The sequence below is a fragment of the Antedon bifida genome, chromosome 4 (assembly GCF_963402885.1).
Source record: "Antedon bifida chromosome 4, ecAntBifi1.1, whole genome shotgun sequence".
Lineage (NCBI taxonomy): Eukaryota > Metazoa > Echinodermata > Crinoidea > Comatulida > Antedonidae > Antedon > Antedon bifida.
In genome coordinates, this window is record NC_136229.1 from 3,957,926 (window position 1) to 3,971,609 (window position 13,684).

Below are 13,684 nucleotides of genomic sequence, written 5' to 3' on the forward strand. Positions count from 1 at the left end.
AAATAAAATGTCAACAGCTTGATTTCCATTCTACTTTAATTAAGGTAGCGTCAACGTCAACCACCAAAGCAGCGCGCGATATTTAAACGTAAGACAAGCATACCGCTAAGGCTCGTTGCAATGATTAGCTTTCCACACAAGAGCAACGCAACACTAAACGAATACAATCGTCTAAATAAAAAATGTTTATACACAACCTAGCAACAAAAATTAAAGTCAGTATGAATTTTAGGGCCTACCTGAATGTCAAAACAGCGACTGCCACCTTCGGGAAAACTCTCATTTTTCGACAGACTAAAGGCAGTATTCCAGCTATAGGTGTTACGAACTGTGATCGCGAGTTTTGTTGGACCTTCAAGATAACTCACACACACAGTTTCAAGTGTGTTAGATACCCATATTGGAGAAGTTGTAATAAGAAAATCTCTATAAGACAACGAATAAAGTTTTAATTTATTATTGAAAATTAGGCCTAAATGTTCTAGGCAGAATGAGTTCTAGACAATGCTTGATTTCTCTCAAACGGTTGTAAAAAGAGTAGTAAAAGTAGTTGTTCTAAAAAATTAAATTCAATTTCTTTTAATTCACCGCAAAAAATACCAAACTTTGGGGAAATACAGTAAATATTATTTAAAACTTAAATATAAAGAACAGTAACATTCAGGATTGAATAAACTCTGTGTAATCAAATGTAATTATTGATCGAACATTTTATGGTACATTATGTTAAAAATAATTTAGTGGGGAGGGCGGGATCCTAACGTTTGCTTGGGGGAATACAGTAGATAATATTTAAAACTGAAATAGGAACAGCAACATTCAGAATAAACTCTGTAGTTAAATACTACAATCGTACGAAGCCATCATAGCATAACATACTCGATGCATTAGGCCTATCTGATAAGCAGTAAACAACATTCCAATACAGTACGGTACTTACGGAACATCTACAGGCTCTGGTTTCTCCCATTCAGGAATAACGGGAGGTAATATTGCGATAATTTCATCATCTTCTCCTAATAAGGGTTCCTTTGTTACGGTAGTAACATTTTCAACATTCAACGATGATATTTCGATTTCGAACGCTGAACATTGTATAATAAAACAAACTAAAACGATGGCTAAGTACGAACGAATCATGATGGAGGGACTCAATAGCGCAAGTCGCTCCGGCGAAGTATCTGTATGAAATGACTTACAACTCCTCGCGCTGCCTTTTATACGTTAGTTTCTTAGACAGTATTTCTTTGTAACACGGATTTGGAAGGACAATAACGTCAGCGCGGCTTATCGGTTCTACTTGATTCCAGGTCCGCTTACCGGATGTGATTAAGGTTAGCATGATACACAATATTGCCAATAACCGATTTGTGAATATTCCATATCTTTATGTCAGTGGTTTATGGTTATGTTAGGAAGTGTATGCAATCTTCTTGAACCACAATCATGAGAGTATTCGTAGACCTGGAACTTTCGAAAGTCGTTTTAGAACCTCAAGTAGATTCAAATATTTTTGGCTGAACAAGCTATGGAGTTATTATTGTGCACGTAAAACCAGAAAAAGTGATGTAATGCATGTACAGTGACGGAATCCAGAACATCATGCTTGAAATTGTTACCTGATCAGACCAGGGAGTTGTTAATTAACAACTCCTTGGTCAGATTCGTATATTTTTAATACCATTTTGTAATCATGTCTAAGAATTTTATTGAATAAAAAATAAACATTTTTATACCTTTAGTTCAAGTGCCAGTATTTTATTACGTCAAAATAGCTTTAAAGCTTTTTGAGATGCCAGGGGCAAATGTTCTCTTTTCTTATTAAAATCCACCCACTGAAAGGTACACTTAATCATCAATTGGAATTTCAATAAAGTAGCAGGCCTTAATCATCAATTGGAATTTCAATAAAGTAGCAGGCCTACTATTATGGTTAGGCCTTATTCGTAAAATACACAAATATAAACTACTAACATCTCAAACAATACTTTTTGTTTCTGATAAATACTATTTAATATTTAACGTTTCTCATAATTTAAGTTAAAACACCAAATTCAAAGTCTATATCATTTAAAATGTTTATAAATACCGAAAACTATGAATTGCGATTTAAAACAACACATTGGAGTTTGTACTACAACAATTTATTAGTTCATGCTTTTGAAATATAGACCTCCATAGAAATATGTATCTATGGATATACCGTTATGTATTCCATGAAACCGACGTGTAGGCCCGTCATAGAGAAGAAGGGCACACGACACCAAGCAGTTGTAAAACAAACAAACAAAATGTTGGGTGTGTTCTGCATTATCTCGCCCTACTGTACAACTACAAAAGAATTATATTATACGCCATAACTGGGATTGGAATTCCTAAAATCATTAATCAGAGAAAGATTAACCTGCGGAGGAGTGTTAATCAACCAACGAATGATTTCTTCATCATCATCATCATCATCGTAAATCAAGCATTATTTAAAACCATGGAATAATAACCACGTAAAAAGCTAATCAATTGTTGGTGATGATATGATGTGTTGAATTTTATTTGCGATGTCGTTGTTCAAAAAAACAATTGTTGTTGAGAGCAACCAGACACCTTAGAAATAAAAAGAAAACAATAAAACGGTTACAGATCACAGCCTGGGAACTCCCAGAAGGTAGAATTAGGGAAAAGTTTCAAGACATACAGATAGCCTACATTTCTTACAAAATATGATGATCAAAATATGATATCAATTATCAACAACTTTATTTCTGAAGTACATGAATAAAATCGAACCTCTACTACAGTTGACATACACAGGGAATAATAAATGATAATTGAGTTCCCAAATAATCAGGAAAACGTATATGTAAAATATTAAAAATATATTGTCCCCATAAACATTTTTTGTTCACATTTTTTTGAAATATGCTATTTTAATTCCACATAATAGTTATTCACTTTGACCAAAAACTGGATTGAAAAAAAATGATTTACTTGAAAAAATGTAATTTAAAGCAAAAAATACCTAAATCGTCTGTCAGACAATAATATATTTTTTTTTTTTACAGAAATGAATTTATTATTATAAACCTACAAAATGGCATATTTAAAGTCTGATTTTATTAATCTTCATTTTTCATGTTTTTGGGGGACAATACATCTTTAATATAGTTCATAGTTCAATGGCCGTGCCCTGATACGAACTACTTCCTATAATTATGGGTTGTGGAAATCGGGTGTGGTTAACACTGTAGACATTATTACACAAATATTAATTTTTTTTAATTCACGAATCGTATTTGGAGTTTATCACCGGCAGGTGGTAGGCAATACAATCTTCACATCTGACGCAGATGATATTTATGTAGAAGGTTTATAGGGTTAAATAAATCCGACAACTTCCCAATAGGTCACTGTAGTTATGGATACAGCGCGATATGGATATCTATTTTAATGGTAGGCCTATTACTTCCTGTCGGCTTGTATAATAAGGTGTTTATCGAATGTAATTAACAGAATTGAAAATGTGATGGAAATCTACTATCCTATCACTGACGTCATACGAATTTCGACAAGGAGTTTCCGATTGATAGAAATAAAGAATTCCAATGCTGTTTGGGTTAAATTAAATTTACGTAGGCGTATGATAGGCATACTGTTACTTTGGTGTCAGACACATAGTGGTACCCAAAACTAGCATAATGACAGTACTTAACTACAGTGGATTGATTTTTAATTGAACTATAACATTTAACCCATGAAATCAAATACCAACAGGACCAAAATATGAGGGAAATATGGCCTATTTGGTTGGTCGTCTCAATTAAATAGATAGGCTACTCTCTGCTTCTCTTAAGGCCTAAGTGTGAGATCATGTGATGGCGAATAACAGTGGGGCCAATGCATATATTTCAATACTGACTTAATGTTTCAAATAAAGGATTTGGACAAAAAATAAATGAAATAAATTAACCTGTTGTGTCGAGCTCATTCTTAAGTTGAGTTCATCTGCAACAACAATCGGTTGTAGTTTTACTTTCTTCTCTTCTACTGGAAAATCTACTGGAAAAGTGTTGATTCGCTTAAGATCAACTATTTGGCAAGGAAGTAGATGCTGATTCTGCGAATCTTTTCCCTGACTATGTTTAGATATGTCATCTTGTAAAGTAATTCCTTGGTTCACCGCGGTGGACAAGTCTGTCCATGATTCCTTTTCTTCTTCATACGACTGGTTTGTTACAGTATAATCGTTTCCATCTTTATCATCAAAAGATGTTCGCTGAGTGCATTGTTTCTGCGATTGCTTTTCTTCTTCCCATTGCTGACTAATATGATCAAGATCACTTCTAGCAATCTTACAGCTGACAACCAAATCTGTCGTAAGTTCACATTCAGAAGTCTGCACCGTCTGAATTTGTTCTAGCGCCTGTATTTTACTTGTCGAATTATTAGAAAATAGTTTTCTTTTGAAGGTTGTATCGGTACACTGACTGATGTCTATTTGTCTTTGCACCTTCTCATCACCACTGGGTATATCGCTTTTAGTTGATAGTTTGGGAGAACCAGAACCAGTTGATGATGTTTCAGTCTCGAGACATCGTATTTCTTTATTAAGATAAGAAACACTTCTCTGGCTACTTCCAACCACACGTGGTATCACGGGACTTTTCTGCAATGTTCCAAGCTTGCACGTCTCTGTTAATATAGTGCTAGCAGAATTTAGACCACTTTTCTGGCTGCTTTTACTAGTATATGGTACGGGACTTCTCTTCTTCGTCTCTGGCAGTCGTATTGTATTAGCAGAATCCAGATTACTTTTCCGACTGATTTTACCCGCATCTGGTAGGCCTACTAGAGGACTTGTTTGAAATGGTTTAGGCATGTAGGGCTCTGGCAGTAGTAAACCTATAGGCCTAGTACTAGCAGAATCTGGAACATTTTTATGGCTAGTAGGCCTACAGTTACTGATAGTATTTGGTACGTCTATGGGATTTATTGTTTGTAATGTTTTAGGCTTGTATGGTTTTGGCAGTAGGCTTACATCATTAGTTGATAGATCATTAAGAGTTAACTTAGTCATATAGTTACCAATATCTTTAGAGACTTCAAATTCTGGGGACATTTCTGATAAACTGGCAACTTCATCTGTTTCAGAGGGTTCTGTTATGGAAATAGTTGGTTGATTGTGTTGATCCTTGTTTTTATCCATTTCATTAGAGATATTTTTATCAAGTGATAAAGTTTTAATATTTTGCTCGTTTTGACAAAAGTCAACAGGTTTAGTTGTAGGCCTAACATTTTCTTTCATTTTACAACTACCAAGATTGGCAATATCTTCATCTTTGGCTGATGCCATAACTTTGACACTCGCCTCACTATTGTCATCAATTGTAGAATTGTAGTAAGATGCAAGATCTGGATTTTTATTTTGAATTCTGTCGATCAGACAAGGAATACCACTTAGGCTCTTCATATTCACTTCTTTAATTCCACTGTCAGACTCACTTTGAATATTCTTAATATTTTCTGCATTTCTGTCCTTATTTTGATGAACATCATCAAAAACATCATCAGATGCCTCAAACCCATGTGTTTGAGTTGTCTGCGATGTAGTTGATGGCATATCTTTTGAACAAGTATTACTTTTAGTAATAGATTCCTGTGAATGAAATTGCAATACATTTTTAACATAAAAAGAAAACCTCTCACAGCAGTAAAAAACTGAAATAGGCCTAAAATATAAATACAGAGTTTTAATCTGTGTATAATGAAAACAGAAACGAAAACTAAGAAAATAAATAAACTGTAAATGGTACTTACAGTAAGCACCATTGTTAAGGAAGTAGGCTTACTTAGTGTGTTTTTTATTACTAATACCTGAAGTGTGTGAGAGTTTAATTGGGAATCTTCGTACATCCTGCAATAATACTCTTTAAGCTCTTCAAGTTTATCGGACGATTTTGTTAAATCATCACATTTTTTCTGATAAGTTGATAGAGTGTCTGTTAATTCTTCTTTCTGGAAACAAAGGAAGACAAAAGATTTAAGTTTCAGAGTTCATGTAAACCACACTTAATGTCAAGATCATCATACTATTATGTGAAGTATGTGATTTCAAGTTTATAACTAGAAACCACACTTTACCAACATGCAAATACATTGAAACATTAGTTAATAAATCAAAGATTGACCTTCTTTAACCAATGCGTTTCCTTTTCTTCAAACAATTGCTGAAGTGATTGACACAGTTTACTCTTTTCTTCCCAGCTGTCTTTGAGAACCTCGTGATCATTCAGAAGATGTTGGTATTTCACTTCTACTACATCATTTACCTCTTTTTCTTTGACATAGTGATCGATCAAGGAATGAGCGTCAGATAGCGAAGACAACGTTTTCTGTAATAATATCAATGATACTGGCATGACGTTATTTGCATTGTCGCTCTTTAGCACAAATATAGGCCTACTACTGTATACATTAAAATGTACTAATGTAAAGCTAAATTGTCTTACATTGTATAACTTAGGCTACTATTACTACCTATTTAACTAAATTTTTTTTTTTGCAGTTTTGTCAACTGACACAAGGAAACAGTAATGGAAATGGTAAGCTTTTCTTAAAGCTCTGTCTACACTATCAAACTTTTTTGTGACAAAAATGTCAGATGTGCCCATATATGGAAATGATATCATATCACTACCATATTTGGGCACATCACGCGTTTTCCTTTTAAACTATTTGATAGTGTGGCCAGAGCTTAAGGTTTACTAGTGTAGAATAATAAGAATTGGCTTTAAGTGGATACTTTTGGAAATTCAATTGACTTTTCCTTTAGGAAGATATACCAGGAAAGTGAATGGAGTGTAACCTTTGATTAGTACCAGAAGTACTACACACAAAATAAGAATGGTGAGGCTTACCGTGCGGTCATTTCGGATTTCTTCTACATGTTTCAAGAGTTGATCGCATAATTTATCTTTCTGGAAAATAATTTGTGTAATACAGTATCATTTTTATATCATCCTTAAATGTATTAAATTATTGAGTAGCAACATTAGAGGGTAAATAGAACAATTAAAAGCCTACTGCCTGTAGTTCCTTGTGAAACATGTCCTCTTGAGTTTTCAAATGGCTCAGTTCTGTACCTGGACTAGGCCTAGCTTCAAGCTTAGCTCTAGCCTCCATCAAGTCATCATGCTGCTGTTCAAGCTTTGACTGCAACTCATTGACCTGACACTGCCGATGATTACTGATGTATTCAAGTTTTCTGTTAAACTCGAACGCACTTTTAACTATTTAGAAACATATAACAGATTCTAAGAAACAACCAAATAAACTCCCAACAAGAAATGTATATATAGTAGACCTATATCGTAGGTTACCTATGGGACAATGATTGAAATTGATTCTCAATCATTGGTAAATATAGACAAATAATACTTTCTTTATATATATTGGTATCCTACCATTCTTTTGGAATTGCTCAAACATCTCTTCTAAGGTTGATCTTTGCACATTAATCTGTTTACACTTGTGTTCGAGATCTACTAACTGACTGTTGTGATCAGTACGGGCAGTGTCTTGATAGTCGATGGCCCTCTCCAGTTCTTGTACATGTTTTTCCAGCGAATACTTGTTTAACTACACAATTATTATAAAGAAACATGATGCAAACCGGTAAATGTCCTATGAGAAATTGAGTCATCTAATTCCAAACTGGATAACTAAAATAATTTCCATTTCTTTATCTTATTCATATACAATTCTGACAACCCAGACATTTTTGTTTTGAGCAAGTAGATTGCTTGAACAGTACAGACATCCAAACAATTCAATACAATACAGTTTTAGTTTCTAAATAATTTACAAACCATTCATAGTTTTTAACATCTTAAAACTGTTCTGGAACATTAGAACTCACCAGCATTCCACGGATCTCATCTCTTAGTTTCAGAACTTCCTTTTCAGCTGTTCCAGCCAACTGCACATGTTTTTCCTTTATTTTATTATGAAATCAAATATTTGTGTCGATTATTGAATATTCACATTAAATAATAGAATGAATACTATACTGTATATAAATAATGTATCTTAAATTATCAAAAAAAGATAAATACAAAAAATCCCTAGACCTTAATTACATAGTCAGATAAAAGGGGACTTATGACATTAGGTTCAGTTTAGCACTTCATTTTGCTTTTTTTAGCTCCCTCACCCCTACTTCAAAATTCTGGATCTACCACTGAATAAGTTCTGCTCCTCAATTAATCTAGTTTCTTTCCTGTTTTAACACCTGTATCTTAATATCTGGCATCACTTAAATCTTACTAAATTCATTGAGATAACTTGTTAATACCTTGTCTTCCTTTATAGACAAGAGTTCATCATTGAAAGCCTTTTTTAGGTCAGTCAGCTGTAGGTTATGAGTATCAACCTGAATCAAGTTTAACTTCTTCTCTGCATCCTTTTTTAAAAACAATTAACAGATTTATAAAAATAAACTTAAATGTTAGTATTAGTAGAACTTCATTAACATAGAATAGGCAATATATGCTAGCTCTGCAAAAATCTCAAGGAACTCAGGAAGTTAAGCTTTTGAGATATACCTGCTTGAACCAAGGGCACTGGGATTGGTGGGCAACATGTCAATGTCACCCTAAGCCCTAGTTTAGATACTATTATTTATTAGGTGTTTACTAAATCAATTTCAAGGTCAAATCATACTGTACTGTGTATTCCTGTACTGCACAGTATACTATTACTATACTTTTTACTATGCTGTACTGTATACTGCACAGTGTATGATACATGTATCAGACTTCTTATCATATTAATAGCAATGAACAATACAAAACCAATCATTACCACCATCTTTTGAAGGTTTAGATTTGCTTGAAGAAGTTGTTGAACTTTTTCTTCAGCTTCAGCGTGCATTTCCTAAAAAAAAAAATAGATATGAAGTTCTGCCTACACAATCAAACTTTATGTGAAAAATGTGATGTGCCCATATATGGACATGATGAAGTCACATCACTACCATATTTTGTTATAACTAGTTAGATAGTGTACACAGAGCTTAAGTGCCCTAACAATCTAATTATTTATATTTAAATTTAAAAAAGCATTTTAATGATAAGAAAATATATATGTTCATGGACTATTATAAAAATAAAAGTTAAAATATATATGTAAACATATTTAAAAATATTAATAGAAGTTAAAATATGTAAAGCGATCATATACAACTTAAAAAGAAAAAAATGTACTGTATATGGAAATAAAAGTGGGACGAACCCATGTAAGACAAACAAAAAAACACTAAAAACCATCAAATTCAATTTAGTGTCTCAAATTCAGGCCTAAATTGAACTATTTTGTTTGTACAGTATACTATTATTCTTAAAAATATTCAATTATTCTAAGTAGCAATTCATAAACCGCAAAAATGGCATGGGGAGATTATTTTTAGGATCAAACATATTTAACACCTTGTTTCAGTTACAGTACTGTGTACTGTAACTCTATGGCAAGCCAAGTCTGCCAAAAGTACTCAATTCATTGTAAAAACTCTGCATATGGAAACATAAAATGTGACATGCTTAGAGACTCTGTTATGAGAACCCGCATAGTGTACTTTTATAATAACATGACATAATTAGTTATCCGCTTGGTATACCAAGCGGATAACTCCTTGTTATTGTATGGGATCAATAGTTTTTTTCTGTATTATTCTTGGATCCTTCCTTCCTTTTTGTGAGTCGCGTTTCTCTAAAATGTGTAAACATAACATTTCATAACTTTGACAACATATGGGCATTTACGTGAAGTTGTGCACCTCCTATTTTTGAATGACGTCATAGTTGCGCAACGTGACTTACGCGCAATTTTATGAATTTCAATGATTGATTATAGATTAAAAACCAAAAGTCATTTAGTATTGACACTTTGACAAAATTTAAGTCATATCAGGGGCAAACTTTCTACGGATTAAAAATGGCATGTTTCACAAGAAGTTACGCGCGCACGCGCATTTAAAATTTCAAAATGCGCAAAATTAATTTCTAATCAACTTTTTATGCGTTTCTTGTCATTTTGAGCATGTCAAAAATTCCCACGGGCGCACAATTTTTTACGCACGCGGTGCGCACGTAGCGTTAAAAACATATTTTTTTCTCTTGAATTATATTTTTCAAGTCTTTCCTAGTAATTTTGAAAACAATTTAGACCTTTTCCAGTTTAAATAACGCCATATGAACACGTTGAATTAGACAATTCGTGCGCGTTTTTTATGAAAAAGCTTAAAAAATCGTCAAAATTATGTCTTTTTTTAAACAGTCATAGTTTCTAAAGTAAACCGTGAACCGTTTATTTTTATTACAAAATCTAGAAGTTGATGAGTTGTAGATATCGGATCATGCATCGATAAGGCTAAAAAAACATTGTGACGTCATCGTATGGCCACACGAATGTAAAATATAGGATTTTTGTCTCTTTCGTTATTGCTCATCACATTCAATGGAGCGCATCATGCTTATCTGTATTCCTTTTTCTCCTAAATTTATATATTGTGTAGGTCAATCAACTTTCTTTAGCATGAGATAAAAATATTTTAATTTTTATGACGTCATCATGCCTAAAAATTTTAATTACGTGGGTCATTAATTTCATCTTTACAGTAAATTTTAATCTGTAATAGCTCGTAAGAATAAAATGTGATAATCACGATTAAAACGTTTTCTGGAAGCTATTGGATTGTAGATACGAATTCATGTAAACATTTTGCCAATCGGATGTTGTGACGTCATCATATGGCCAGTTGAATAAAAAAAGTCGTATTTTCATATTTTGCGTAATAGTTCATCACATTTAAAAGGGTGCGCATCTATATTTTACGTATTCAAATTTCTTCTACACGTTAATATGTTGTTCCTGAGATAATTTCCTCCAGAAATTGCTATTTAAGTGTTTCATTTTGATACCGTCGCCATGTTAAAAATTGGAATAAATGGCGGGTCCCGTAATTTCACCTATTCTACACTGTATGTAATATGTATACAGATTATACTCTTTGCATGTATATACTATATGACACAAATTGACAGAATTCAGCACTAACAGCATATCATATTCTTCAGTTCTTGTCATAATGCCATAATCTTTATCTGTGTGCAATATTCCAACGTATGACGTGCACGTGGCGTTTGTCGTTGTGCGGATAACTAACTCGTCAAAGTGACGAGTTTCATGTCTAGTATGAATTACAATTACAAGAAGTATCATTATTATAATTGAATGATAATCTATTTTAATCAAAGGAATCTATTTCTATTTCTGTTTATTATCCTTCTGAACTCTAACATGCAACACTTAGATATAATTGGCTAAAAATCAAGTTCATACCACTTTATATAGGAGGTACAGTACTTATATAAAATATACAAATATATGAATTATAATTTACAATTTTGGTAATCTATTTAAATCAATTTGGAAATAAGATCATGGAAAAGACAGAGGAAGAACAGGATCAGAACGGATGTACGGTTAAGTTAGTTAAAAAATTATATACGTGTGGAAAGTCATGCATGGAATCACAAAATCCGGTAATCAGTTATATGGAACCATGGAGAAATAAGTTAGGATTATTTCTCCATGATGGAACTAAGACCACTTAGATGTATATATTTTTTATAATTATGGGATATTGTATAGTTAACATATATACTATAATTATAATAATAATAATAAATAACATTTATAAAGAGACAAAGGTTTCAAAGCGCTGTGTTTTCCAAGATATGTGCAAGTAGTAGCGTGTGATTATGCTTCTCTGAAGAGATGAGTTTATCTATTATCTATCAATATCATAATTTCCACTTGTGGATAAATAAAGCTATTCTATCTTATCTTAATAAGCCTGTTTTTAATAAATATAATTGTTTTTTTTTTTTAAATAAAAATTGTAATTTTAAGGAAAATAACATTACTGTTCAGTCATTTCTTTATATAGCTAGTTTAAAATTTAAAAAGGAAACACCAATCAATAGCCTAATTTGTTTGGATCTAATTTCAAAGTACATTTAAAAATCAGGTAGCAAGTTTTTTTTTCACAAAGTAGAATATAATTTTCTGTGTGGTAGGTATATTAATACATTTATGCAGATGCTAAAGTGATCAAATACAGAAATGAGATCAATAGTAATACACACCCTATTAAAAGATATTGGAGACTTTATTTTAAAAGCTACATTCAAAGCTAAGTACCTGAACATTAATAAGGTCCTATTTTTTTGGCAAAACTGTAAAATGGACAAACAGCATCTTGTTATCACTAATATTATTTAAATAAATAATAAATATTATTAATATTAAGTATCTCCAACCAAAATAAATGTAAGAATTACATTAAATTTAAAGATTAATTATTGCTACATATTCAAATACAGAAATGTAATAGGGCATAATACAAATAAATTATCATGAAGAATTGATGTTTCATGTGATAGTATTTACCCGTCTCATCTTCAATTCTTCGATAGCCTCAAAGATCTTTGTTTTCAAACAAAAGTTTTCAGCTTGACTATAAACATGAGGCTTTTCTGTTGGAAGTGAATGTTCAGTTTCCATGACATCCTCTACGAAAAAGCACATTTTTTAAGACATCAAATTTAAATAATTATTCAATGAATATGTTTATTTATTAACATATTCATATTTTAAAATATTATGTATGATACCAGTACCATCAAACTTTCGAGTTAAAATATTACTTTTTAAAAATAATATTAATCATGATATATAATTTATAGTGTAAAATGTCACACATTAATTCACATAAATATAATCAAGACATTAGACTTAATTTGCATCTATAATGATAGACATCAAATTGAAATAATAATTCACTCAATATTTTTATTTATTAATTCATATTTTTAAATATTGCTTTTAAAAAATATTATTAATAATATTAATAATATATATAGTGTAAAATGTCACGTTAATTCACATATATAATTATGCCATTAGTCTTAATTCACATCTGTAATGATAGCCTTTGATTGCAGACATATCCAGGGTATTGCTTTCTATTGAGGTGTAATAACTTGCAATTACCATGAACCCTGGACTAATCAGGAAGGTATTATGCTATTTTCGGTTATGCGTTTCCTTATTCATGCAAACAGCAGACATGTCAGGAGTATTGGAAGTTCCCATTACACCTGCAAAAATGGGTTTTTTTAAAACTACCAATTCAACAATAACTTGGTGTCCTCATATGAGATCATGCATTTTATTGACCAACAGACCAACCAAATTTGAATTAAGTACAGTACACAGAGTGGAAAATTCCATTTATATAAAAGTTTTGTTTCTCAAAAAAATGTAAAAGTACAACTTTAAAACTGCCTACCTGCAATACACTTGGTTTGAGAAAGTGACTTCTGCTCATCTACTTTGATTGATGACATGTTAGACTAAAAAATATGATAAAATAAAATCTTAAACACAATTAGAATTGTATAAAATCAATGAATAAAGAAAAAAAGGAGAGATTTGATACCAAAATAAAGATGGTTTTGGAGTGTCATAGTGACTGAAAGTTATATAAAATAATAAACTGGTTTTATTTTATTTTTTTTAAATTGTTGGTATTTTGACATGTTTTTATCGGTGTGTGAAGGTCTATCTA

General features: G+C 31.9%; 2 protein-coding genes across 2 annotated transcripts; both read right to left on the reverse strand.

Annotated features, from left to right (window-relative positions):
* Window positions 1-105: 105 nt before the first annotated feature.
* On the reverse strand, window positions 106-1,172 carry LOC144841422 (uncharacterized). Its single transcript, XM_078697750.1, has 3 exons — window positions 941-1,172; window positions 240-426; window positions 106-153 (listed from the first exon to the last, which is right to left on the reverse strand). The coding sequence occupies exons 1-3, from the start codon at window positions 1,138-1,140 to the stop codon at window positions 106-108; spliced, it is 435 nt and encodes a 144-aa protein (XP_078553876.1). The 5' UTR covers window positions 1,141-1,172.
* A 1,393-nt stretch (window positions 1,173-2,565) lies between these two features.
* On the reverse strand, window positions 2,566-13,493 carry LOC144841423 (uncharacterized). The gene is made up of 12 exons (XM_078697751.1): window positions 13,406-13,493; window positions 12,505-12,626; window positions 8,857-8,928; window positions 8,348-8,455; window positions 7,913-7,987; window positions 7,458-7,632; window positions 7,078-7,283; window positions 6,912-6,971; window positions 6,183-6,386; window positions 5,869-6,009; window positions 3,965-5,650; window positions 2,566-2,601 (listed from the first exon to the last, which is right to left on the reverse strand). Exons 1-12 carry the CDS (start codon window positions 13,461-13,463, stop codon window positions 2,566-2,568), a joined length of 2,943 nt encoding a protein of 980 aa, XP_078553877.1. The 5' UTR covers window positions 13,464-13,493.
* Window positions 13,494-13,684: the final 191 nt, after the last annotated feature.

Coding starts and splice junctions, on each gene's coding strand:
- LOC144841422 (XM_078697750.1), bottom strand. CDS start 1,140: ATGATTCGTTCGTACTTAGCCATCGTTTTAGTTTGTTTTATTATACAA. Junction 427..940: donor CCAGAGCCTGTAGATGTTCC/GTAAGTACCGTA, acceptor GTTGTCTTATAG/AGATTTTCTTATTACAACTT. Junction 154..239: donor GTCGCTGTTTTGACATTCAG/GTAGGCCCTAAA, acceptor GTATTCGTTTAG/TGTTGCGTTGCTCTTGTGTG.
- LOC144841423 (XM_078697751.1), bottom strand. CDS start 13,463: ATGTCATCAATCAAAGTAGATGAGCAGAAGTCACTTTCTCAAACCAAG. Junction 8,929..12,504: donor AAGAATTGAAGATGAGACGG/GTAAATACTATC, acceptor TTTTTTTTTTAG/GAAATGCACGCTGAAGCTGA. Junction 7,633..7,912: donor ATGAGATCCGTGGAATGCTG/GTGAGTTCTAAT, acceptor ATAATTGTGTAG/TTAAACAAGTATTCGCTGGA.